The sequence below is a fragment of the Calonectris borealis genome, unplaced genomic scaffold (assembly GCF_964195595.1).
Source record: "Calonectris borealis unplaced genomic scaffold, bCalBor7.hap1.2 HAP1_SCAFFOLD_44, whole genome shotgun sequence".
Classification (NCBI taxonomy): Eukaryota; Metazoa; Chordata; class Aves; order Procellariiformes; family Procellariidae; genus Calonectris; species Calonectris borealis.
Window position 1 is genome coordinate 1,449,764 of NW_027441456.1, and position 27,158 is coordinate 1,476,921.

Consider the following 27,158-nt stretch of genomic DNA (forward strand, 5'->3'; position numbering starts at 1 on the left):
AATTTGGAATTTGTGTACAACAGGGTGGCCGTGGATTGATGCATACATACTTTTTAATGTACCTACGCCTGATCTAAATTTATCTGCCATAGTACTACACAATAACATCACCTTTCATAAGCAGGAATGGATTATTAAAGACGAAATGAAAACCAACAAATTCCATCCTTAAAGGGAACCAAAGGAGACACCATTTCGATAGGATGCCGAACTGAAAATCATACTAAATGTATGACAGCAACCTTACACATTGTTGTAAACAACATTGAAGGAAAAGACAACATATGTACCTGTCCTTTTAAACAGGAATGCTGGTATACTTTTACTATATCCCATTCAGTACTCGTAAGGTGTCTTTGGACAAACCCTAACTCTCATTCCAGCTTATTCAGGATTGATACCGCACAACCACATTCACTAACTCAGCCTCCTATCAAACTGTCTCCTCACATTTATAACATTGATCCCTATATAATCAAGAACATAGGACAACAGCAAGTGCTATTTAATCCATCGTGGTCTCTGAAACGAGTGGAGCTATCAATGCAAGTTGATATCTCTGCAACTAAACCTGCTTGCTCACCATTCCCAAATACGTCTTTTACAGGATGGTTAGCGTGGGTGCATGGGCGAACCCTCACCTCTCCAAAACGATCGAGGAGAGATGTAACTGGCATCCTGGGAACGGGACTAGGAATATTGAACAGCATGGATGCTGAAGTTTTAAGCAAACAAAATAAATTCGGCAACAAGTGATTTACATAAATTAGAACACCCATTACGATCTTCTTTGACAGCATTAGGAACAAGCCAGTGGCTTTTGGCTAATATATTGCCTACATGGGAAAGAATTAATGAAAAGGACCACCAACTAATCACAAATGCATTTGGCACAATTCAAAATAATATTTCTCTAGCTCTTAGCTGCATCCAGGCCCAATTATGGATACAGTCTACCGTGGCAGCTATTATAAGGGAAGGTGGTGAGGGCACCTTGCCCACTGAAATCCGAAAGGTAGTTTGGGATAATGCAACTAAATTTGAAAAGGAATTTCAATCTTGGTGGCGTCTAGTCAATTTGACTTACGACTCCACTGACAGCAAAGTCACAGATTTTGTTTTGACAATACGCAATGGTTCCGTATATATCATATACCCAATCATTGCGCTAGGATTAAATCACAATGGAACGGTACTCTACCCATTAGAACGTAGAGTATGGGCCCAAAAAAAATGGGAATAAATGGCAAACTATTGATGTTGATGCATGTGTTGTGCGAGAACAACAGGGATTTATTTGTGAAAGCAATACCATCAAAGCTCAAGACATTTGTCTTGACACTGAACAAAATGTTTGTAATTTTGAAATACATCCTGATGAAACCCCTGAAACTGATTTACAGATAACGTAATTGTGGAAACATCTAGCCACTCAAATATCTGTGTTTGTAATTTTACTAAGATTATGGGATGCGACTTCAACTATTCAGCTCCTGTTACAACCCATCAGTTGCTACAATCAAGCTATACATCTTATCAAGATCTACTACCTACCCCCATTGGAATGAATCTTACATTAGTACGAAAACTGTTACAACATGATGACCTGAGTCAATTACTAAACCAGATTTAAAACAATGGACAAAGAACTCTGATTATGGTCCATCATGATGCAGAGAAGATACATGATGTCCTAGAAAAAGTGAAGAAGGATGGAGAACATCACTGGTGGGATGTTTTATTTAGTTGGTCACCAACAGCAACAGGAACTTTGAATTGGGTTTTACATCCCATAACAATTTTATTAATTTCTATTCTGCTATGCTTATTGTTGAACATTATTTTATGTGTTAAAGTGTGGAAAATAACTAAACAATTGGCACTAATACCAAAACCTCCTCGCATAAATAACCTTGCTTAATTGTACTTAATAAAACCTTAATAGTTAAGTATATTAATAATTAAGTATACCAACCAAAAATTTCCCTCAAATTACAATTGGAATATGACGTTGATCTGTTTATAGGCACAGAGGCAAGAGGCGACCACACCGCCACTCTGTGATCAAGATGGATTGACTTTAGTCACGGGGTGGATTGTGGTGGTGCACAATAATAAGTAATAGAGTGAACCTTGCCATCAAATTCTATTAGGTCGCACCTTTATAAATCTCTATTAAAATCACTTTCTGCTAATTTCTTTGACGGTGATTCTTTAAGCGGCCTCTAAACCACTTACTCGCGACAAGGCTGTATTCTTAAGATAATGAGCCACTCTTCTATGCTAGAGTTAGTGGATGAGCTTGGTTTATTCATATTGCTTTCTTCTGCTTCTGTTTACTGCTGCTCTAAGAGAGTACTGAAAAAACCTACCCCGCGTATGTTAGCGTGAGGTGCTGTCTGAGGGAAAACTTGTGGCAGCACCTGTGGTATTGAATTAAACAGCACCGGTGAGTGTTCCCGTGAACTGGACCTTGATCATCTGCAGTGCTAAATCGCTTGGAGGTTTACAGGTACAGGTTTGTCCCACGTCAGCTGGAAAGCTCCGCAAATTCCTCGGCACCACTCACGAGTGGGAATGGGCCAGGGGATTTCCCCGTGGGCATTTTGGATGCAGTTACCCTGCATCCAAATTTTGCACAACAAAACGCAACCAAATGGGCAAGGGTAATTGTGCCAGTTGGCCTCCATTCCAGGGAATGGTCCCGGGCACGTGTAATTTATGGTTGTAGAGAGAGTTTTTGTATAGTTCCGGGAAAGGAAATTGGAAAACGTGAGTGCATGCTTAGTGAGACCTGGGGAAGGTTACTTATCTTTGGTGTCTGATCATTAGTGAAGTTGGTGTCTCAGCAATACAGCGAGGATAACGCTTCCCTTTCTCTCACACTGTGGCTGTTGTGCGAGACGTTTGGGCCACAGACTGTCTCCCTCTCTCTAGATGACACTCTGTTAAATTGGGCCCCTGCATTGCTTCCAAGGCACTCCCCCAAAACCAGACATTTAGTCTTCATAACGATGAAGAGCAACCACCGTTCTGAGTGGAAAAGCCACTCCCTGAGTCGTGCAGTGCCAGTGTTCGTTGCTTTCTCTTCTTGTCGTTTTCCGAGCTCCTGAAGTGCAGGAAGGCTGGAGGCGAGAAGCTGTCAGCATCAAATACTCGGAGGAAGAACATTTATATCTCCATTTTACTTTCCTCAATTATAGACTGTATTGGCAGGGCAACAAGTAGGCAGGCAGGTTGCCTGGCCAGTGCCTGTGCGGTTCTGGCACAGAGGATCAAGCGCTTTGTGCTTCAGAGCTGTCAGGCTGGCACTTTTCACCACTCAATGCAGCTCTAGATTAAAGCTAAATGAAAATAGAAATTTTGCTTCAGAGCTTGACCGTGTCATTTTGTTCCATCCTTTTACTTGTTCAGTGGCTACAGAAGGGAGCCACTCCCTTGGTAGGAGCATCCACTGAGTTATAAACATGCGTGATATCAGAGCATCTTTGTGTATATTTACGCATGAGATCATTACAGCTGCTGTTTTAAAGATCTCTGTAGTACATGAAACCTTTGGCAGTAAAATTGTAAATCCATGCAATGGCGTGTTAAGCACACAAATCCAATCAAATCCTTTAAAGAGCCTTGAAAGCCTCTCCCAGAGAGTACAGAAATGGTTATTTGTGATTCTCTTGAGCTGCCTTTTATGGCAGCTTGCTTAGAGTGTCTGTGGCAAGTAGTCTTCTGGGGGCTTAACGCTGCACATGGTAGGTTCTTTAAACAAGCAAATGGATAAACTTAAGACTTGGTTTTACTCTTTTAACAGCTCCTACCCAAATGGGAGGCCTGAGTAGGCCGCTTTTAGCAGGGGAACATGCCCTGACTGCGCAAGAGGTAAGGAACTCTCTTCTCTCCCTTGCCGCGAGCCCTCAGTTTAAAGAGAACTCTGAAGAGGAATGTTTGACCGGTGGGAAATGAAATTTAAGATACACACCTCAGGTGGGACGGAAGTGTGAGGCCTGTGGCGGTCACGGACGCTTCTGTCCTGGGCTGTGAGCTGTGCAAATGCCAGCAGAAAGCTCTGGGAACGCTTTGTGCATAGGCCAAAGCGTTCCTGCTGCTACCCCAAGTGTCGCCAGCCCGAGCCCTCACATCTGGAGACCGATGTTTCACGCCAGCAGGCCAGGGGAAGGTAGAGTTGCCTCCCCTCCGACACGAGGCTGCCACGCTTTGGAGCAGGCATGCTCTGGGGGGGGTCAGACCAGGTGTCTTTGCTGTCTTCTGGCCTTCATGTGGTTCTCATGCTCCTGGACAGCCCCATGTCTGCTGACAGTCTTTCATAAATGGGGATTTGGAGAAGTGGAAGTTGTTTCTCCCTCCTGGTGGGAGCACGCACCGGGGCTTTGTTGCCAGAGAAGCAAGTGGGGAGCGCTCCTGGTTGGATGCAGCTCCCTTGGCAGATGCTTGTGCTCGTCTCTCGGCCCCGAGGTCTGATTTGTGCCTTTCCCCCCACCCCAGCTGTGCTGCCGGCTCTTGTGAAATGGGGGTACCGAGGGCAGATGGTTTTACCACAGCCAGGAAGTTCCAGTCAACCCGTCAGGGAGGTTTTCTTCCTGGTTCTTGCAGTTACAGATTTTCAAACAACCCAGCAAAGAAGTTTTCCAAGGAAACGTGACCAAGGGAAGTGCAGGGTTGAGCTCTGATTGCTCTCTGTGTGGATTGTGTCTGTCCCTGTCCTCAGCCAGGCATGCAGGATCTTTCAGATGAGGAACAGGACTATTCCAGGCTGAAGCGAGCAATCAGGATCCCAGCTGTGTTTTGTTTAAGGCCATCAGGTGGAAGTGTGCGGTTGGAGCCTTCTTGGTCGCTTACTCTTTGATTTCAGTGCTGTCCTCAAGTCCGAATCTTGCAGTGTGTTTGCTGAGGACTAAAAATGAAAGGGATAAAGCAGATCGTCCTCACCCACCTACGCACCTTCCCCCCAGCTCAAGGTGAACAGACAAAATCTCTGGGCTACGTTGTTTTATTAAACGTGTATCAGATATGCAGCATCAGGGGAGTTGTGTACAGCAAATGGCTGCAGGTGCCTGGGGCTTGACCAGCGTCACCTGGAAGGGAAAAAGGAAAAAAGGTGACCGTGGGGACTTGTGACCACGTATATTTATTTGTAATTTCTCATTGTACATTGCTGTATGCGTGCTTTGGAACATTTAGCTCTCAATACTTCCTCCTGTCCTCCCCCTCTTCCTCCTCCTGATCGTCTTCCTGCACCTCCTGTTCCTACTCCTCTTCATTGTCATCCTGTTACCCTCCTTCTCCTCCTTCTGTCTGTCCTCCTGTTTGTCGTTGCTGTAGTTGTCCTCATCCTCCTCCTCTTCCTCCCCCTTCCTCCCACTCCTCCACGACTTCATCCTAATCCTCCTTCTCCTGTTAGTCGTCCTTGTTCTCCTGCCATCCTCTTGCTCATCCTCTTCCTGTTTCTCCTCCTTCTTCTCCTCTTCCCCCCCGCCTCCTCCACCGCCTCCTCTTTGTTCTGTTCCTCTTCATCCTGTATGTCATCCTCCTTTCCTTCTCTTCGTCTTCCTCCTCCTCATATTCCCTTTCCTCTTCATTCTCCTTCTCCTTTTCCTTCCTCCTTCTCCTCCTCCTGCCCCTCTACCTCCTCCTCCTCATCATCCTCTTCCTCCTCTTTTTTTCTCTTCTTTCTCATGTTTGTCCTCCTCGTGTCCTGTATCTTGTTCCTCTATCTTCTGTTCCTCCTCCTGCTCATCCTTCTTCTCTTCCTATTCTTCCTCCTGCTTCTAGTCCTGTGCCACGTGTTCCTCTTCTGACTGTTCCTCGTGTTCCTCCTCCATCTCTTCTTTCTCCTCCTCTGGCTCCTCCTCATGTTCTTCCTCTTCCTTCTTTTTTTCTCTTCTTCCTCCTTCTTCTCATTCTCTTTCTATGTTCCGTGTCCTCTTCACCCCCTTCCTCCTCCTCCACCTGCCATCCACCAGTTCATCCCGTTTGTCGTCCTTCTTTTTCTCCTCCTCCTGTTTGTCCTCCTGTTAATTCTCTGTGACGGGGTCATCACAACCTGGTTGGTTGGGTGCCTGGGACTCAGTGATAGGTAAAGGGATTCCCCAGGTAGAAATGGGTTTCCATATGTCCTTTTCTCATGTCAACGTGAGAAAAACAACAGGCCGACAGTGGGGGTTTTAAAGGGTTTGTGGGTTGGAGAGAGCAGGAAAATGGGCTCATTCCACCGGGCATCGGGTGGGTACCTGCCCGATATTAAAGCGTCTTTATGTAAGTGCTGCTAGTTTTGGGTCTGTAGGGCAGGTGGAAGACCCAGGCAACTCCGTGAGGTTCACACCATTCCTGTGCAATTTTATGTGTTGTATCAAGGCGGAAAACTTCTGCCCCGCAGGAGAAGAAGGTGCCATTTGTCATTTCCTCCACAAATTAGCCCTTGGAGGAGAAGAGGGGAAAAGTGCTGCTGGATTTTATAGACGGTGCTCTGTGTGCTGCTGCACTTCCCTGTTCTGTGGCAGGGTCATCAGAACCGGGTTGGCCGGGTGCCTGGGACCTTCAAGGCCTGTAAGGAGGGAAGAAGTCAGCCAGGCACCCGGGAAACTTGAGGACGATAGGGAGAGGGAGAAGTCGTCTGCCTGGTGCACAGGACCTTCAGGGCCTGATGAGGAGGGCAAAGGGGACTGCTAGGTGACCAGCTCGGTCACAGGGCATGGCTCTTTGCCTCATAAAATGGGGTTCGTTATGCTAACCATATTACCAGGGGTCAGGAGCAGGGGGGACCGGTCACAAGTGCAATTGTTAGTTGCCTTTCTGAAGTACTGGGGTGGCAGCAATGCAGGGCTCAAATACCAGGTTAGGCTTGAGGCCACTGCTGTTCTCCTGGTTCTCCCAGGCAAAAGACAGGTGGAGACGTAGCCCTGCCTGCAGCTTTTCTGAAGGGAGTGCAGCAGCTCTTGCCAGTTGCCAAGGCACGGGGTGGCTCCAGCCCCTACAGCCTCGGAGTCAGTATCAACTGTGCTGGCTCCAGCTTCAAAGGCTCAGGTGATGGCCAGGGACTCAGGCCATTGGGCAAAACATTCATTTCCTCAGTTAACTCTGCTTTTCCGTCTGCAGAAATGGCTGTAGATTCACCGAACCAAACACCGTTTTTCAAGTGGGCACTTCTGTCTGTAAACCGTACTCCTAAAGTATTACTGGGGTCGAAAGGGGGAGAGCATCTTGCATAGGAGAGGATGGCGCATCGCTCTCATATTCTTGAGGCAGTCCTACTCGAGTTATGCTTTCAGTGGGAGCCCTTCCTGAACGATCATTTCCTGGGGGTACAGCGCGATGATGGAGGTAAAGTGTCCCGCGCCGAATGGTAGGCTTCTGGGGCACCCCTGGGGCAATTCTCGGCCTTCGAGGACAACTTTCAGGATGGGGAGAGGATGTCACGAAAAAAGTGACACTGCCGTACGAGCTACAGATACTTCAGCCAGCAGTGACATAAACACATGCACAAGCCAGGTTCCCGCGCCGGCCGTACGAGCTACACAGCCACCAGTGACATCAGAACAGCACCTAGGCCAAGTTCCCGCACCTCCCAGATCAGCTAGTCAGCCAGCCACGACATCACAAGCCCCTGCACAAGCCAGATCCCCACACCTGCCCTATCAGGAACTGTGCCACAAGTGACATAATCGCATCCACAAGCCGGGTTCCGCGCCTGCCCTATCAAGTACTAAGCCAGCAGTGACATCAGCACCTGCACAAGCCAGGTTCCCGCGCTTGCCATACAAGATCCATAGTCACCAGTGACATCAAAACAGCAGCATCAGCCTGGTTCCCGTGCCTGCCATAACAGCTCGTCAGCCACCCGTGACATCACAAGCACCAGCACGAGCCAGGTCCCCGCACCTGTGCCACTAGCTGATATGGCAAGCGTGGGAACCCGGCTTGTGCAGGTGTTGATGTCACTTGTGGCCCAGTTCCTGATGGGGAGGCATGGGAACTTTGCTTCTGCAGGTGCTTGTGATGTCACGGGTGGCTGACTAGCTGATAGGGTAGGTGTGGGAACCTGTCTTGTTGAAGTGCTTGAGAGGTCACTGGTGTTTGAGTAGCTGATTGGGCAGGTGGGGATTGGGGGTAAAAGGGTAAGGGGGACCCTCCCATTGAGGAACCTTGTGACTCAAGGGGAGGGTCTCCCTTGACCTTTTATCCTCAGTCTCGTACAAATCGTTCCAACGCAACTCTGAGACGATTTTCTCTGTGTATACTTAATCCATGTAATGAGTAATAGAGTGAATCTTGCCATCGAACTCTGTTAAGTCACGTTTCTATAAATTTCTATTAAAATCACCTTTTGCCGATCTCTTTGTCAGTGATCTTCCAAGCGGCCTTCAAACTACTCATTCATGACAGGAGGCACCGACTGGTTGTCACTTGTCTTGCAGGAACAGGATTGAACAGCAGAAGGGAGGCAGGACGAGAGGACCCATGAGGTCAAAAAGCACATCAGACAGCTGGGACAGTCACGATGAGAGCAGAGGGAGAAGGAGGTGCAGGGGACCCGGCTGGGACAATGCTTCCGAGGTGACATCTGCCACACAAACACAGAGACAGACAGGGGCGTTGGGAGGTGGTGGCGTGGGTGAGAAAGGTGCCTGGGGGAGAGGGGAGCACGGGGAGATGGTGGAAAAGCCGGGGTGTTGGCAGTGAGGACACTCCTGCTGTGCAGGTGCTTGTGATGTCACTTGTGGCTGAGTGGGTGTTAGGGCAGGAGCAGGCCCCTGCTTTGTGCTGCTGCTTGTGATATTCCCAGGTAGTTGATAGGGCAGGAGAAAGACCCTGGCTTCTGCAGCTGCTTATGTTGTCGCTGATGGCTGAGTAGCTGATAGGCCAGGAGCATGTGCACTTGGTTGTGATGTCACCGGTGGCTTTGTAGCAGTTACAGCAGGAGCATGCAGCTGGCTCGTGCAGGTGCTTCTGATGTCATAGGTGGCTGAGTAGGCGGTAGGTTAGGAACAGGCCCCTGGCTTGTGCTGGTGCTGGTGTTGTCATAGGTGGTTGCGGAGGTGTGAGGCCAGGGGCCAGCCCCTGGCTTGTGCAGATTCTTGCGATGTCATAGGTGGATGAGTAGGTGATAGGGTAGGAGGAGGCACTTGGCTTGTTCATGTGCTTGTGAGGTCATATGTGCCTGAGTAGGTGATAGGGCAGGAGCCGGAACATTCTACGTGCAGCTGCTTATGGTGTCGCAAGTGCCTGAGTAGTTGATATGGCAGGAGCAAGCTCCTGGCCTGCGCAGGTACTTGTGGTGTCACAGGTGGCTGAGTAGTGATGGGGCAGGAGCAGGACCTGGCTTGTACAGCTGCTTCTGATGTCACTGGTGTGTAAGGAGCTGTTTGGGTATGAATGAACACCTGGCTTGTGCAGGCGCTTGTGATGTTAGCGGTGGCACTGCAGCTCTTGGGGCAGGAGCATGCAGCTGGCTTCTCCAGCTTCTTGTGATGTCACATGTGCCTGAGGAGGTGAGAGGGCAGAAGCAGGCACCTGGCTTCTTGTTTCAGGAATTACGCAGCCGCCACCACGGTCTCATGGTAGGAATTATGCGGGTGCCACCTCAACAGGGCTCGGCCCTAGGTTCCTGCTCGCAGAAGACAAGTCGCCAATCTGCTGAGTAAATAAGTGGTTTATTTATCTGACATGCAGAGCAGCTCGAGCTGGGTGCCTCCAAGGAGGGACCCCTACTGCAGATCGCAGACCCCAATTATAGCCTTACAGAGAGATTTCCCGGAACGTACCACCCCTCACCCCATCCCCAAGTCCAATCACTTAATTCTGGTCGGTGGTCTCGTGATTTCATACTGGTTTTCCTGGTCGCTGGGCTGGCCTTCTTCTGAAGTTACCTCATTCTCTTGGAATTGTTTCCTTGGTCCTTTTCTTCTTCATTCTGCTTGCATTTGCCAGTTTCAGCTCGTTCTGTGGTTGCAACGTTCCTCCCCCAGTCAGCTCTCAGGATCCTCCTACTCCAGGCTGCCTTTAACCTCTCTCTGCCTCGCTCCTCTCCCCTCGGTGCCTGCAGGCAGTGCCCTCAGCCCTGCTGTGCTTTGCAGAGGAGCTGCTCCTGGGCAGAGCTGTCTCTCTGCAGCGCTGCCCACTTGCCGGGAGCTCCCTCCGTCCCGGGAGCCCAGCCCGGCTCAGCAGCAGAGGACCAGCCCAAGGCGTCACTTTTTCTTCCCCCTCTGGGCTCCCTTCAGGTGTCCCTGGGGCTCCAGGGGAACCTGCTGTGAAACAGGCCGAAGGCGTCACGGATGTTCCCTTCCTCGTCCAGGGAGAGAGATTTCTTTCCGGCAGTGTCGTTTCTCATCTCAGGGAAAAAACTGGGCATGAGAATTGCCTTTCCTTGTCCCGTCACTAGGCAGGACACCCAGACAGTGCCAGGGAGGGATCTCCTTTACCCCTGCGGAGGGAAGGGATTCAGCTGAGTCAATGAAGGCGCCTCCTCCTGTGTTTTCAGTCCTGGGGCCAGAAAGGGACTCGGCTCCCTCCCACGCACACCACAAACCCACAAATCCATCAAAGGAGGTGGGATTCCTCTCGCCTCAGTTCAGGTGTGCACAAAATGGCCACCTGCATGTGAGGTCCTTGTCCCAGCTCTGATGCTAATTAATGGAGATGGAGGGCAGCAGTGAGCTGCTCGGACACAAACACCTGGTGACATGTGAGGTACTAGAGATGGTCCAAGATACGTGCAGGTAGCTGCAAGCTCTGCTGGAGCAACTCTGAGAGACCAGGCAACCTCTGGGGGCATCTTCTTGGAGGTTGTTGGGAAATTCCTCTGGCCAATTGAAATGGCAGCAGATGCCGAAATTTAGGGCAACTGAACCTTTTGCTATTCATCATGTTCAGGGCTTCATCACACATGACAGTAACTTGGAAAGACAAACGCCATGGCCTCGAACATACACCCCCCCACCACACCTTGCTCGTTCTTTCCCCAGCTTTTATTGCTGAGCACGATGTCATATGGTGTGGGATATCCCTTTGGTTTGTTGGGGTCAGCTGTCCTGGCCGTGTCCCCTCCCAGCTTCTTGCCCATCCCCAGCCGAGTCGCTGGTGGGTCAGCGTGAGAAACAGAAGCGGCCTTGATGCTGTGCAAGCCCTGTTCAGCGATAGCTAAAACATTGGTGTGTTATCAGGGCTGTTTTGGTCACAAATCCAACGCACAGCACCATCTGGGCTCCTAGGGAGAAAATTAACTCCATCCCAGCCAAAACCAGTGCAGTAAAGCCCATCCTACTCCTGCCACACAAGCGACACACAGCAGAGAGGAGTGTTCGGGCACGCTGGAGGGGCTGTTGCATCCCACAGGCCTTCGATCCCATCTCTTGCAACTGCCCAACCGCAGCCAACCCCCAAACCCCACCTGCCCAGACGGGCTCCCAATAGCAGAGACATGTTGGTGCAGGGGGCAGACAGGGTTTTTGGAACAGCAGTGGGGAGAAAGGGGATGACCATTTCCCAGGACAAGAGGGGAAATCTATCTCCTCTCTCCCCGTTTGTGCTGTCTCCCTGCTGGTGTCATAATGCACCTTCAAATGATGCGGGCTGATGTCACAGGGGGATGACCCACATCACCGGGAGGTCTCCCCAGCGCCGCGGCGGTGCCGGCACTTGCCGGCGAGGCCTGGGCGCTGCTGGGCACTGCTCAGGGGCTCCCCACTGCTGCCCTTCGGAGCTGCTCCAGAGCCAGGGGCGGGGTCGGGAGGCAGCGGGGCTGCGCTGGGGGACCCTCCCTGACAGGCAGCACCCTTGCTGACAGGCAGAGCAGGGGCACGTCGGAAAGGAATTTTGGGCGAGGAGCTGCGAAGAGCATCCCTTTCCCTGAGCTGAGGGCAAGCGGCAAGCGCGATGGAGGGCTGCTGCACCGTGGCCGTCGGCTTGGAGCTGAGCAGCTTGTTCCCCACACTCCTGCAGCTCTCCACCAAGGGTATGGGTTTTGGGAGCTCCTTCCCGAGGGGTCACACCAGGGCTGTCAGCTGTCAAAAGCTGCAGCTGCTGGGGTGTGGGGGTGGCTGGACAGGGCTGGGGGCGGCCGCGAGAGCCCTGCTTGAGGATCCCACCGGGCTCGGGACAATGTGGCAACCAGGACTCCCAGGTCATGGTGCTGAGGCTGCCCTGAGCCCCAAAGCCCCCGTGGGAATGGCTCGGTCCCCTCACGAGGGGGCTGTGCGGGGCCATGGGGTTCTGGCTCTGGGATGAAAAGGGATCCTATGTCCCACAAGCTGGGGTGTCCTTCAGGTCCCACAGGGCTCTCACGAGCCGGCTGGAAATGCCTCTGCTGTAAATCAACCCTTTACCTTGAACTAGTCTCCTTTGGGAGAACCTCTGTTCCTTCCCAGGGGACCCTCTTGTGCCACCAGGCTGGCAGATCATGTCCTGGGTGCTGGGGTGCCATCGCTTTCTGGGGGTTAGATGGCCACAGCCCCGGTCCTGAGCCCTTCCCACCTCCCCATTTCTGCTCCAGCCCTGCCCCTGGAGCCGAGTAAGGCTGGCAGCCTGAAACTGGGGCACAGCCCAGCTCCGCAGCCGTGGCGGTGTTTGTCTGGGCTGTTTGTGGACACCTGCATCTGTCACCCCCTGGGCGAGGAGCTTGCCGAGAGGCTGTGAGCTGGCTGGCCCGGAGCCTGAGACCTCTTTCCCTTGTTTCCAGATGTTGTGTCTATCTGGGATGCTGTGTCTGCGTACATCCTGGGACAGCTGAAGCTGGACAAGGTGGGCTGGCGTCTTGGTCCTCCTTTGCCCTGGAGAGCCTGGACCCCGGGGAGTGATCCCTCCCTGAGCATCACAGCAGCACGCCGAGACAACCCCGTGTGCCCAGAGCTGCTTCTTGGTCAACCAGGGGGGAAACCAAGTCCAGATCTAGTCTGAGAAAGCATTCGGCACACGACAGGGCTTCACCCTTTGCTGTGGTCAGAGTGGAGAGACCAAGCAGCGAGACTGGGGATTATGCTGGGTCCGTGCCAAGAATGATTCCATAGGTATTCCCTGTGCTGGAAACGCCTGGGGTCTTCTCCAGCCAAGGGAGAAGGTTAGCAAATATGTTGAGGAGGGGAAGAAAACAAATGGAGAACGTGGGCCTTTTCCAAAGCTTTCCCTTTTCCCATCTCTAAAGTACTCACTCATGAGCCTTTTTGTCTTTTTCCCGGGCAGGGTGTCCTGGTCACAGGACTCGGGACCTTCGCTATGGTCCAAGAGCAATTCCACGGCGAAGGAGAGGTGTATGTGGTCCGAAGACCCGTCTTCCGGCTGGACGTGGATGCGTTACGTCTGCAGGAGCTCGCGTTCCCCACAGTGGTTATCCCTGGTGAGAAGGCAGCGGCCACCCTCCACTTTCCCCCTGGGGGTGGGGTGCGCGCTCTCTGCTCTTTGGAAAGGGCTGAGAGAAATAGAGAATTGCCTCCAAAGGTCGGGGGACGGCTTGAGCTCCCCCAAAACAAACCACTCCCCAAGAGCTGTTTCTATAAACGACCTTTTCTATGGCATTTTGTTATGAACCTTACAGAGAAATTTGGCCTGCTGTGGCAGTGACAATGTTCCTCCTCCTTACAGGCGATGTCAAGATCAAGCCACTGAACTACAAGTGGCTATCGCAAGCCACCTCCTTCCCGCGGCACGTGGTGAAGGACTGTGTGCAAGAGACCGTACTCTTGTACTCTTTCCAGCTGAGGAACAGGCAGCGCCTCGCCTTCGCCTTCAAGGACATTGGCGTTCTGTCCTGCAAAGACGACGTCCTGTGCATGCGGTTTTATTACGACTGCGTCACAGGGCTGGCGAGCAAGGCCAGCCGGATTGCACTGCTTCGCACTGTAAGTCGCTCCGGTTTTGAGGGCTGCTCCAGTGTCTTTGGGAAGCCTATTGAAGGGTGAGCAACCCAGTCGCCGTTGGCCAGCCTGGACGTGGCAGGCCAGTCAAACGCCTTTCCCCATGCTCAGCCCCGCTGACTTCTCCATTAGCAAAGAAAGTTTCTGCTGAGTTTCTGGATCCTTGCCCTACAAAAAGCCCAGCAGTGTTACTGCGCAGTCTCAGTGTTTGCTGTGCAGCTTCTCCAGAGCAGAGCAAGGGCTAATGTTCACGGAGGAGGATTTGGAATAGGGGTTTGGAGAAGTGGCTTTCTTTTGGAGCAGGAGACAGGTCTGCTTCCTTTGGGAGCCAAGAGAAAACTGCCCTGGAAACCTTCTGACAGCTCTGTGTCACTTTGCAGAGGCTGTGGATGCCAGATGCAGCTGTCTCCAGTGGAGCCACCACCGCTCGGGAGACACAGGCTGCTCCTGCCCACGCGTTCCCAAGGTGAGTGCGTTTCCTCTGCAGCCCCTGAGCGACCGAGCGGGTGGCTTCCCAGCTTCTGCTCAGCAGTGTGCGTTGTCGGGGCTCGACACTCAGCAGGGAGTCAGGGATCAATCCTGAACTGACTGGTTTCTGGTTGACTAATGCTGAGCTGGGGCTACGCGTGTATTCTCCTGGAGTGACCGGGCATCGTGATCGTGTCTCTCACGCCCAGCCTACTGTCATTCCCATGAGACAGAACCAACTGCACGCAGAGAGGATTTTAAGCGATGTTTTGTGGTGTTGGGGGGAGCTTGCCAATCAAACCTGTGCATGGCCACAAAGGAAAGGGATGCCATGCCTTGCACGACAGTCAGGAGGATTAGTGCTGGGAAGCTGCAGAGGGTAGGGGGCCACCCTTCTTCAAGCCTGTGTCATCATTTGCTTTCCAGGTTTCAGTTCCTGGTGATCCGCGGAGCAGTGGCCAAGGGTTTCTCCACCTGGCACGAGAAGGCTGCAGAAAAGCACAAGATCAGAAGAGGCACGGGAGCGGGTCCCTGCTGTCCAGGTGGGGCCCTGCCCCATGCTGGGCGACCACAGCCCGGTTAAAACGCACTCCATGGGGCTGCTCTGAAGAGCTTCCTCCTTTCCCAGGTGCAGAGGGGCATCCTGACAAGCTGCTGCAGAGGCGGGTGAAGCTTTCCCTCCCCGTGCTGCCAAGCCAGGGGCCAGGCACAAGGCAGCAAGACATGGGGAAGGAGACTTCTGCCAGGTGAGACCCTTGTGGGAAGGGGTGAAAGGGATCCTTGCACCCATGTAGGAGGGACATCCCCTTTGGACACTCTGGCTGTAGGGACTCGGGAAGGTCCCCGACACCTGCGCCACGGTTTTTATGAGCTTGTTTGCCCCATCGCAGGCCCCTTAGTGGGGAAGGCGGCGGATGTTGAGCGCACCCCACATCACTTTGCTTGCCCTTACTTCAGACCTGAGGTGCGGTCCTCTCCCATCCATCGGATGGGGTTCAGGAGAGGCTCCCCCTTGCCATGGGAAACGGCCCCACCTCCCCCGCTTCTTCTGCCAGCCTGGGGAGCTTTGATACCAGACGAAAATGGGACACGAAACTGCCCCGTGCTCATGCCGACTCCTCCTGGTGTCTCTCCGCAGTGTGCTCCCCCCATGTCCGGGCAGCTCCCCCAGGACGAAGGAGGCAGGCAGGCAGGAGCCAGCTCCTCCAGCCAGGCCCACCGCTGCACTCCCGTCCTCTGAAGGCTGCAGGAGAGCGTTGCAGGTACGTGCTCTGCCTTGCCGTAACTACCGTGCTGTTTGAGACTCGGCAAAAGCCTCTTTGTGCAGAGAGCCATCCTGAAAGGATCCCTTGGCACGCGTTCATTGTAACCTGTCTGTCACCTCCTTCGGACCTTCTTCACGAAAAGGAGGGTGCTGCACACCCTGCCTGCCTGTTCTTGCCCCCTGGGTTGTCATGAAACACGTTATGCTGGCCAGGGGCTATGGAAAATGGACAAGTCCTTTCTAGGTCGTTGACAGTGGAGGTCTTTGGTCACTCAGCTCTGTTTGCCATGAGTTGAGGAGCCTGGCATGACTCCACGGCCCCTGATCTGTTAGGGGCAAAGCGCTGCCGACTGACGGCTGAGGCAAGGGGCACCAACGCGGGTCAGACCCGAAGGAAGCCCCTCCAGGAGCCGAGACTAATGCTGCCTGCTGCTGCGTTTCCGTCCCCTCCAGGAGGTCTGGCAGCTGTCTGCAGAGTGGGAGCAAGTGAAGACCAGGTGGCAAGAGCGGCGACAGCAAGCCCAGGCAGAATGGGCGGCGTGGGAAGCCTGGTCTGCAGGGGAGGACCGACAGCCGCCCCAGGTACGACACCGCTGAGAGCAGCAGCGACCCTCTCTGTGGGGGCACCCAGGGCGGCAGGTCTCCAGGGGGTGGGAGCAGGACGGGCACCCAGCTGCAGGGCAGGGGTTTGCCTGCTCATCCTCAGGAGGGAGAGGTTGGCAGCAGGATCCGAGGGGCAAAAGCAGCCGTCAGCCGAGACGACGGGCACGCGGCGCCGAGTCTCCCGGCTCCCGGGTCCTGCTGCGGGCTCCTTTCAAGAGGTCGTCTGGGAAAGGGCACCTCTGTTTGCCGTCTGGTTTGCTGAGAGCGTCTCCTCCTTGGCAGGCACTCGGCACTGGAGGCGCTTGGACTCCCCACCCTCCAGCCCAGCGCAGGGGAAAGGAGGTCAACGAGAGGTGGAGGAAGGCTGAAAACCCTCTCCCAGCAGAGGAGATGGCAGCAGCAGCCCAGCTGAAGAGACTCCAGCCTGAGTAAGTGTGCGCCAGCTCTGGCCACAGCCTGGGGCAGTCGAGCAGCCGTGACCCCGCAGAGATGTCCAGGACCCCCGTCCCTGCGTCCTGGGGCTGCATAGGACACCCTCTGATGTCTCCTAACACGGGCGTGACCTGGGTTACCCCCACAGCCAAGGCCCAGAGCTCACCACAGGGTGAAAGGGTGGGTACACGCGGGACCGGGTGGCTGCAGAGGCTGGATGAGGGGAGAGGCAGAAGGGGTCTCCGGCAGAGGCTGAGGGATGATGTCTCCCTGTTGTTGCAGCCACCTTTCCCCACGAGCGCTCCAGGTCCTCAGAAGGCTGGAGCCGCATCAGGCACGGAGGAACATATTCAAGCACGTCGCTGAGAACAACAGGCGGCATCAAGAGCAGCAGAGGCAGCTCCCCTGGTAACTGTCTCCAAAAAGGGATGGTGCTTCCCTCGGCTGCAAGGCCCATCCCTCTACGGAGGGCAGCCCTGGGGGAAAGGGGGCATTTCTCTGACACCCCTCACGAGACAGAAGCAGGTTCTGGAGGATGGCTTTGGGCTGGACCTCCCTGACACGCAAGGGGACTGCCTGGGCACCCAGAATTGGCTTTCCCTGCGGGACGTGAAAGTCCTGGCTGAAGGCAGAGGGATTCTTCTGACGGCTGGCTCTCCCCTTTGCAAGCCAGAGAGCATGTCCTTCCCTTGCAGAGTCCTGGGCCAAGACACCTTGCCCCGAGGGGGGACATCTCCTAAGACACTCAAGGTCTTGGCCCAACCTGACTCAGCCCCAGGCTGATCAGCTGCACCTGGGACCTTCTCCTGGGCTTGGGCCAGGGGCCTCTGGCCTCTGCCACCTCACAGGCACCTTGAGGCTTCATCGCAAGCAGGTCCCATCACAGGGGGCCTGAGCTACGCCTGCAGGATGTCTCTGCCTTCTCCCTGTCCATACGCTCACAGACTTTTCTTTCTTCCTCCCTAGCACTAGATGCCAGTACCGCAGCAGAGGGGAAGGTGCCGGAGCGGCGGCTGTGGCAGCGGCTGTTAGCAAAGGGGCTGGGAGGCTTCTCAGCTGCCGAGATCCACCTATAAATACAAAATAAAGAGCTCTGGGGCTGTTCCCAGCCGGACTGACAGGCCTGTGCCTGGTGATGGATTGGTCTAAAGGCATTATACACACCCCGTGTGTGATCCCGGAACTGCTCGCAGGGGCAGGAGGGAATAAAGTCCACACATAGCCCACAGCTCGAACACGTGCAGCCCCCCCCTGCTGACTGGACCTGCCAAACCACTGGCCGAGCACCGGTGGCGGGGAGAAGCGTTCAGCTCTGCCTCGGAACGGCAGCAGCCTGGATTCATCAGGCTGCTCCCTGCAGGAAACAATCCCAACTGCCTGGATCTTGCCGATGCAAGGACGCATTTAAAGATGAAGTGTTTTCGAGCGAGGGAAACAAGGCCTGAGCAATAATAATCAGGCTGGCAATTTTCCAAGGCAGCTGAATATTCCCAGTCCCCGAACAGGGCAGCTGGAGTGAAAGCCCCGGGAGAGTTAACAGAAAAACACACTACTCCTATTACTGCAGTAACGAAAAATGCTGGGGTGGCTCAGGGGGGCTCTGGGAGTCGGGCTGCCCGGTGCCTGTGCCCGGGGGGGTCTGTCTCCGTCTCCCTCCCCTCCCCAGCTCTCGGGTCACTCCCGGGGCTGCCCCGGCCGGCCCGGCTCCAGCGGACCGGGACCCCATCACACCGGGCCGTTTGGAGCGCTTCCCCACCACCCCCGGGCGGCCCCAGCCCTCACCTCAGCCGAGCCGCAGCTGGAGCAGAGGCTGCGCCTCCCGACACCAACATGGCCGCCGCGAAGCTCAGTGTGGGGAACTGACCGCTCCCAGCATGCCCCGGGAACCAACATGGCCGCCGGGCAGCCCCGCGCCCCAGGACTACAGCTCCCAGCATGCCCTGGTGCACACCCTCTCCCAGCATGCCACGGGGCGCCCCTTCCCGCTCTCTGGCCCTGCGGGGACACCGGCCCCAGCCCGGCCCCGCCCCCCCCGGCCCCATGGCCGCCTCCCCGGGGCTGCCCCGCCCCCGGTCCGGAGCCCCGGTGGAGCCGGGAGGAGGAGGGGAGAGGGGCAGAGCGGCGGGGGGGGGTGGGGCAGGGCGGTGGCGTGGCCGGAGAGGCACGGGAGACGGACAGAGGGACAGAGAGAGGCGACAGAGAAGGAGAGAAGAGCGATGGCCTCCAGGGTGGAGGCGTAGGGGGAGCAGAAAGGGCCGGGGCAGACAGGGAGGAATTTAGAAAAAATAGGGACAAGGAGCCAGACAGAGTGAGAAAGAGGAAGAAGAAAAGAGCAAAGGGCTACCGGGTGCAAAGGGAGCAGTTAAAAAATGGGGACCCAGAGCCTGACCGAGAGGGACAGAGAAAGACCAAAAATACCAGTTCTGGGCAATTGCTCCCATTTCCTGAGCACGGCCCAGGAACTGCATTAGCGGGAGCCTCAAAATACGTGCTGCCGGCAAAAGCCCTGCCTTGGGCCCAATCCTGCACCCTAATATTGGTGATGAACATCGCCTTGCAGGGGGGCCAGGGCCAGGGCAAAGAAAAACCCGTCGGGGGGGTGCGGGTGGAATCGCCCAGCTGTTTTCTTGTTTGTTGGTTGGTTTTGCTTTTTTAAAACAATACTATTTAAGCTCTTAATACGACCTGCAAGGCAACAGGAACGAGGCATACCAGACTGGGCACATTTGAAGCCCGACCCCATTCAACAGCCGCACAAACCACCGCTCACTGCCGCGGCGCACACTCCACCGCCTGCCTGCAGGTACAGGCAGCCCCCCTGTTTCTGGAGCCGTCCCCAGGAGCGGCACCACCAGGCAGCGCAAAAAACGTGCTGCCAGCAAAAACTTGAGCACAGCTTAATTCTGGGCAATTTTTCCTCACTTTAGGCCTGCTGGTTAAAGACTCGTCCATCGAGAGATGGCTCAGGACCACGCCAGGGCCGGCGGCGCTGCTTTCTGGATCCCGTGGTGGCGATGGGCAGAGGGACAGGCGATCAGATCCTGGGGCCAGGTACGCGTGCGGGGTGTCGGGGTCACCCCCGCCTGGTTTTTCCCAGCGAAGCCCCAGCCAGTGCCAGCCCCGTGCTGCAGCCCCGGGGCTGAGGCTCAAGGATCCGGGCGTTTCTGCGGGTGCTGCACCCGGCCAGACCCCACCGCCGGCTGCCAGCTGCCCTGGGCTTCCCCCCGTTGTCTTCAGCTCTGCTTTCTGCCAGCAGCTGGGGCACAGCAGAACGTCTTGCCTGCGCTCCACAGCCATCCTGACCCACGTCTGCAGCTCGTACGTGGTGTCCACGTGATTTGGGGGTGGCAGGTCTCTGTTGTGGCACCCTGGGAACGGGGGCAAAGCAAACCCAATCCCTCCCTTCCAATCTTTGTCCCCAGGGTGACTGAGAAGATACCTACCGTGTGCCGGAGAGCATCCTGTGGGGAGGTGACAGCCGTTGGCAGAGCGGCGCCAAGACCCGCCTGACAGCAAAGGCGCCCGGTAGCCTCAGAGCAGCCCAGGTGAGCTGTTTCTCTTGGAGGCCAGCAAAGCAGCCTTCCTCCGCCCCTGGTTTTGGTGAGATATGGAGCAGCACAAAGATGTTTCTCAGGCATCCAGGCCTGAGGAGGATTTCCCAGTGCCCCCGTGAGAGATCCTGCCCCGTGAGAGATCCCCATACAGCAAAGGCCATATCCAGCCACCCAGCTCTGGGCGTAGCTGCCCCGAAGGGTGTCTCAGGGTGGACGGGGTCATGTGCCTGGTGGCTCTGACAGAGAAATGATGAGCTGAAGCCCCGTGGTCATTGCCGGCTGGTTCAAAGTCTCCGAGTGCCTCAGCCTTTCTCCCTGAGAGTGTTTAACCCAGGCACTTTTTCAGGGCATGACGGATGATGTGAAGGTGGATGCTGGTGATGTCCTGGTGGCTCTGTCCCACTTCAAAGTTGTGATGTCTGAGATCTGGGGCCACCTGAAGGCTCTGGCGGAGATCTCCAGGGAGTTTGTGTTCAATGTTTTGATACCTTAAGGCTACAATGTCCTAGGGTCATGGGGTGCTAGGGTTACAGGATGCTAGGGCTATGGGGTTCTAGGGTTATGCAGTGCCAGGGTAACAGTTTTCTAGGGTTATCATGTCCCCTGTCTGCACTTAGGGAGAGCTAGAGTTATTGGGTGCCAGGGTTATGGGGTTCTAGGCTTACAGTGTGCTAGGGTTATGGGGTGGTAGGGTAACAGGATGCCAGAGTGTGAGTGGGCTAGGGTTAAAGGGTGTTATTGTTATGGACAGTATGTGGGCTTTTTGGTCCTGGCTTCCCTGAGTTGTTTGGGGCTTTTATGCCTTCACGTGTGTTCTGGATGTTTTTTGGAGAGTCCTATTTTAGCTTGTTTTCTTTTTAGGACTTGGGACTCTGGTTTGTGCATGCTGTGTCTTCTAGTTTTATTTTGCTGTTCTGGTGACTTGTTTTGCATTTTCTGTCTTGTAACCATCATTTCTGGTCTAATATGGCTGTCCGGGTCGGCTGCTGTCGCTTCTGTTGCCGTCCAACTCATTTCCAATGGATGTTGGACTGTCTTAGGTAGGTGTGGATTATTTGCGGTCGATGGAGAACGACTGCCAGATGACTAACGGGCCCTGTCGGAAGGCTAAGCGTACTTCTCCGTTTGTGTAGACTTTCAAAGACACAGTCATTTCCCCTGCCTTGAGGAAGAGTCATGGGAAGACACCAACCGCACGGAAGGACAAGGGTTTTGCCTAGGGTACGTGGCTTTTTGGTTTCTGCTTTTGAGTAAGCAACCTGCAAAGAGGCTGCTGTCATTAAGTTTAGTGGCATTTTGTGAAGTCCTGAGTTGAGTATGGCGTGACTTGAAACATGGCTGAAAAAATGGTAGAGGTTTGTCTGCATGTTCTGGCTGCTTCGGGTTTGCATGTCTGCTCGTGGTGGTGAATTCATACTGTCCTTAGCTCCTACCTCAAGGCAGGACGTGTTAGGGTGAGGTTGGTCATCCACGACAGTGGATGCGAATCCATATTTCAAATAGACTTCTTGATCATTTTGAATTTTGGGGGGCCAGCTTCTTCTCAGATCTGTTCAGTCATCCTTGGTTTTGCCTCTTCACGTAACTGGTGAAGAGCTCGTAGGAGGAGCAGGAGAAGGGTCAGCACTGCCGTTTCCATGTTGGTCGCTTGTGCTGCAGTTATCAGGGTTATCTTCCACCCGCAGTTTCTTTGCAGGAATCTCGTTAAGCCACTTGTCCATTTTGTGAGGGGTAGCGGACTTAATGGGAGACCTTTTGTTCCTCATTAGTGGCTCAGGGATTTACCTGTTGTTTTTTGTTTGTTTGTTTGCTTTTTATTTGCTGTGCTTAATTTAAAAAGCTTGTGGTAGCTCTTTGGATTTCTGTCTTTAAAGAAAGTCTCTAGGATTTCTACCCAGGAGTGAAGTGTCCAGAAAAGACTGTCCTTGTACGCTGCTGTCAGCCTTCAGTTTAGAGAAATGGCTGGTAGTGGTGAATGTTTAACGGTAATGTAACTCAAATGCATCTTGAATATTCAAGCTTTGCCTTTGTTCCTGATATGCCTGGGGGACGATTCTCAGCAGGTCATAAACAGTATGTTCTGCTGTGTTTTAGCCGTTCAAAATAGTGTATCACCAGAAGTGTCTTCCTTAGGCCTACACAGAGCAAGAACCTCCAGTAGCAAGGGCATGCTGACCCTTGGGCAGCTTCAAAGCGACAGGTAAATATAAACAGGTTAACAAACTAGACCTGTGGTAGCAGTGCGTGCATCCAAGTCCACCTGACTCTCCACACTTTCTCAGCACGTCACAGCTTTTCGTGGGTGAGGGTGGATGGAGTCCCTATAAGCAGGTGTTGTAACTGGCCAGGCAGTTGACCTAAAGAAATGAAAAATTACCTTTGAAGGGAATGGCGTGCCTTTAGATGTAGGGCTGTATTGCCTTTTCCTTCCTTGGTCTGAGCACAGTGTGCTGAGAGGTGTTTCCCTCTGGGGGAGGGAAACTCATCCAACAGCCATCATCAGCCTCAGGGCTTGTGGTCCTTGATGGAGGCCTAAGTGCTTGGGACAGTTTGACCTGTGTTTCACATTCTGCTCCCAGGTTTTTCCTTTAATGGTTGCTCTCTAGTTTATTTGTCTTTATAGTGTTTTGTAAATATTCTCTCTTCTCCATAGCTCTGAGCACTGAACTACGTGTTCCTTTTTCTGAAAACCCATAAATAGCTTTGGAGTTTACCTTGGGAGCAGAGAAAATGGGGACTCCTTAGAGTTGAGAAGAGAATCTAATATGAGAAACGCTTCAGTGATACACATCTTCTGAGGTTGAAAGTACCTCAGATTTAACTTTTTGGTTGTTTTTGCATTCTTTAGCAATATCTACTTAAAAGTCTACTTCAGCAAAAGAAGAAGAAATGACTTCGCTTTCTGTGTCTGACTAAAAGAACTAACCTGAACATAGAGAAAACTGATGTGAAGAGCCATTTTTGGGGGTTATTGGGTACCACATCTGACTTGTCGAGCTTTCCCTGTGCGTGGGGTGGTGGTTTGTACACGGCATTGCCCAATTTTCTTTCTGAACTGAACAAGTTACTCTTTCACAGCTTTTTTTAGTAGTCTTTCACTTGACGTGCAACTTCTTGCTCTTCACGTGTCAGCTAACGGCTTCCAAAAAGACAGGAGGTGACTCGGCAAGAAGGTGGGACGTTCCTGCGTTCGTTTCTGGCATCTGATGCTCGGTCCACCTCCTGTCAGTTGCCAGATGCAAGGCAAAGGGCTTCTCCTCATTAGAAATTACTTGTCTGATTTCAGAAATGGTCTACGTACACTTGAAAATGAAACTTTTCCTAATCTCTTTGTGCACTAGTAGAGAAGCAGTGGGGATTTTTCAGGGCTGTGCCTGTGGAAGAACCTTTAGGAAATCCTATCCCTTGGCTCTCAGATGGGGAATGAAGAGTTTGAGAAAGTCATGGGTGTTTCTGGTGTTCCCCAAAGCAGTGGGTTCAGCTGCTGCAGAACCTGGACATTCCTCTGAGTACGAACAGAGGAGGGGATAAAGGGTCTTCAGAGGCTGTTTCTTCCCAGGGGCTTTGTGAGCAGAAAACTCGCCCTGAAACTTCTCCTCCTGAAAGGTTTGTTATGCTCTTTGCTCCATTTTGGATCGTTCTTACAAAAACAAATGGTTTTCTTTTTGCTTTTATGTGTTTTTTCCCCTCTCTGCGATGTGAAATGCCTCTGTTTTGGAGAAAAGCAATCAGGTCCCTCTGGATGGCATCCCTTCCCTCGAGCGTATCGACTGCACCACTCAGCTTGGTGTCACCTGCAACCTTGCTGAGAGTGCACTCGACTCCCACTATCCATGCCATCGATATTAAACCGTATCGGTCCCAGTATGGACCCTTGAGGGACACCGCTCCTTGCTGGTTTCACGTTGGGCATTGGGCCACTGACTGTTGCTCTTTGGTTAACGCTTTCCCTTCCTCATGAGGAGCTGGGGAGGCTGTTGGGGGCGGGACGGAACACGGGGAGCCCCCGCATTCCCTCCTGGGAGACCCCCAGACAGAAGGCCAGAGCCGGCAACCCCAGAGAGTCCTTAGCAGCCAACAGACAGAACGGACCATGGCGCTGCCAGCCCTGCGGCTCTCACTGTGCAGCCCCCAGGCCCCCCTAGGCGCCCCAGGTGCTTCAGCCTTTTGTCCGTCCCAAAACCTTCTACCCCCAAGGTAGGGACCGACCCTGACCCCTGCAGCCCAGGGACGCTCTTGGGGGAAGGAGCGGAGGTGAGCACTGACCATTACTCCTGTGTCTCTCTCTGGCTCAGCCAACCTGTGCCGCTGCCTGGGCAGGAGCAGCCCTTCCCGGCAGCCTGGGCACCCGCGGCGCGGATGGCACCCCAGGCACCCCCAGCAGTTATGGCATCCCCAGCAGATATGGCCATGTCTCCCATTTCACCTGCTATAAGCGAGTCTCCTCCCTGATCTGCAACCCTGTCCCACCGACACAGCAGCTCAGCCCACGGGGAGTGCCCCGGCCACAAGCTCCCCACGTGCCAGGCACAGAGCTGGGGGACGTCGATGATCGGGGCTGGCTCGGCGGGTGCCCCTGGAGGGTTACCCCGGCCCGGCACAGCTCCCCCTCAGCCATGCAGGTCTGCAGATGGCTCCATGCAGCTGCTTCTTTGACCCCCGAGTCTTCCACATCCAGTGGACGAGCACCAACCCGCCTCCACCAGCCATTGCCACACCCGGCCACGGCGCTGCTCCTCCACGTTGGGCTGAGCTCAGAGCCATGGCCGTCTGTAAAAGCCTTCTTCCCTGTTGGGGTGAAGGACTGTTGCGAACAATTAAAGAAGTCGACACTGTTTTGCAACTTCTCCGTTGTGTTTTTATTCATCTCTTTCTCGAGCTCCTTGTGTCCCGAGGACCGATGGACTCCTCTGCCTGGGCTGGGTCACGAACCTCCCGCCCCAGGGCACGAGCATCGCACCACAGCCGAGAGGCCGCTCTCCCGCAGGGGAGGCAGAAAGGGTCACTGGTGCTTGGTGTCACAGGGAGCTGTCATGAGTGTTCCTCCAGGGTGACACAGTTGCAGGTCGCTGGGAGGTTTGGGCCATTCAGGCTGGTGGCTGCCCCTCTGGGGGGGGTGGGGGGTGTGTGTGTACCTGAGTCACGTGATCCCCAGCATGCCCTGGCTGCACCAGTGACAGAAACACCGGGCAGAGCCCGCACCCATGCATCACAGCCCTCTTCCAACAGCCACTGAACAAGGGAGGAAGATGATCAAAGAGCTGCATGGGAGGAGTCCCGGGGAGCTAGCGGCTATGGACCTGCCTCCTACATCGACAAAATTCCTCAGGGAGCTACTTTGGAGGAGTCTGGGGCTGACAGTCAGGACTTCAGTTGTCTCCAGAGACGGCCAAAAGTCTCTGGGAGCTGCTTGGGAGTAGTCACGGGGAGGTAGAATACATGGACCTACCTTGAACATGTACAAAACTCCTTAGCTAGCTACCTTGGAAGAGTCTGGGGCTGCTACCTGGGACTTCAGGTTGCATGATGTGTAGAGGGGACCCTCCCTTTGAACATCCAGCCCAGCACCGGCAGTCGGGGTGCCAGGAGGAGCTGTGCTTCGGTACCAACCACTTCTGAAGCAGCTCGAACCCCTTCATATGCTGCCAATATCTCCTTCCCAGTTGGAGTATAGCGGGCCTCGGATCCTCTGTATCCCCAATTCCAAAACCCTAAGGGTCGACCTCAAGTGTCCCCTGGTGCTTTCTGCCAGAGGCTCCAGGTAGGGCCATTCTCCCCGGCTGCGGTGTAGAGCACATTCTTCACATCTTGCCCTGCCCGGACTGGCCCAAGGGCTACTGCACGGACTATCTCCCGTTTAACTTGTTCAAAGGCTTGTCGTTGCTCAGGGCCCCATTTGAAATCGTTCGTCTTCCGGGTCACTTGATAGAGAGGGCTTACGATCTGACTGTAATGTGGAATATGCAGTGTCCAAAAGCCCACAACGCCTAAGAAGGCTTGTGTTTCCTTTCTGCTAGTTGGTGGGGACATGGCTGTTGTTTTGTTGATCACATCCATTGGGATCTGACGACGTCCATCTTGCCATTTTATTCCTAAGAACTGGATCTCCTGTGCAGGTCCCTTGACCTTACTTCGTTTTATGGCAAAACCGGCCTTCAGAAGGATTTGGACTATTCTCTCCCCTTTCTCAAAAACTTCTTCTGCTGTGCTGCCCCACACAATGATGTCATCAATGTATTGCAGGTGTTCCGGAGCCTCACCCTGTTCCAGTGCGGTGTGGATCAGTCCATGGCGAATAGTAGGGCTGTGTTTCCACCCCTGGGGCAGTCGGTTCCAGGTGTACTGGACGCCCCTCCAAGTGAAAGCAAAGTGTGGCCTCCACTCCGCTCTCCATTAGACTTTCGCACTGGCCATATGGGACTGTTAAAGGGTGAGCGAGTCTTGCTGATCATTTCTTGGCTCTGCAGTGGATGAACCAGCTTATGAATGGGAAGCAGGGAGTCTCGGTTGATGCAATATTGCCACTTGTGCACTGTTGTGGTAGCGATTGGTACCTGCTGTTCTTCAACCTTCAGCAGCCCCACAACAGAAGTGTCCTCCGAGAGACCGGGTAAGGTGGACAGCTGTTTGATTTCCTCCGTCTCCAGGGCAGCTCTACCAAAAGCCCACCGGTACCCTTTTGGGTCCTTGAAATACCCTCTCCTGAGGTAGTCTATGCCAAGGATGCACGGAGCCTCTGGGCCAGTCACAATGGGGTGCTTCTGCCACTCGTTCCCGGTCAGGCTCACTTCGGCCTCCAACACAGTTAACTCATGGGATCCCCCTGTCACTCCAGAAATACATATGGCTTCTGCCCCTTTATAGGTTGATGGCATCAGGGTACACTGTGCACCAGAGAGCCTTATACTCCTGTGGCTCTGATGTGCCAGGCCATCGAATCCACACAGTCCAGTAAACCCGGTTGTCCCTTTCCTCCAC

The 27,158-nt window shown here is 53.9% G+C and overlaps 1 protein-coding gene and 1 long non-coding RNA gene across 13 annotated transcripts; both read left to right on the forward strand.

Annotated features, from left to right (window-relative positions):
* Positions 1-2,282: 2,282 nt before the first annotated feature.
* LOC142076364 (uncharacterized) lies at positions 2,283-17,746 on the forward strand. Of its 7 annotated transcripts, XM_075138678.1 has the most exons (14): positions 2,283-2,449; positions 3,809-3,876; positions 11,798-11,965; positions 12,689-12,750; positions 13,189-13,342; positions 13,588-13,844; positions 14,240-14,325; positions 14,754-14,869; positions 14,956-15,073; positions 15,466-15,589; positions 16,045-16,173; positions 16,477-16,622; positions 16,909-17,034; positions 17,593-17,746. In XM_075138678.1, the coding sequence occupies exons 3-14, from the start codon at positions 11,887-11,889 to the stop codon at positions 17,711-17,713; spliced, it is 1,518 nt and encodes a 505-aa protein (XP_074994779.1). In that variant the 5' UTR covers positions 2,283-2,449; positions 3,809-3,876; positions 11,798-11,886; the 3' UTR covers positions 17,714-17,746. The 7 variants fall into 7 exon arrangements, with proteins under 7 accessions (XP_074994779.1, XP_074994781.1, XP_074994782.1 ...); XM_075138680.1 differs by lacking the exons at positions 11,798-11,965; positions 12,689-12,750 and adding an exon at positions 8,430-8,568; XM_075138684.1 differs by lacking the exon at positions 11,798-11,965 and having other exon boundaries at positions 2,285-2,449.
* Positions 17,747-18,572: 826 nt separating this feature from the next.
* LOC142076361 (uncharacterized) lies at positions 18,573-23,854 on the forward strand. Of its 6 annotated transcripts, XR_012671167.1 has the most exons (7): positions 18,573-19,429; positions 19,554-19,677; positions 20,049-20,171; positions 20,527-20,645; positions 21,314-21,401; positions 22,314-22,380; positions 23,029-23,854. It is a non-coding gene; the product is annotated as an uncharacterized LOC142076361 (long non-coding RNA). The 6 variants fall into 6 exon arrangements; XR_012671162.1 differs by lacking the exon at positions 20,527-20,645 and having other exon boundaries at positions 21,221-21,401; XR_012671166.1 differs by lacking the exon at positions 20,527-20,645 and having other exon boundaries at positions 18,574-19,429.
* The last annotated feature ends 3,304 nt before the right edge of the window (positions 23,855-27,158 follow it).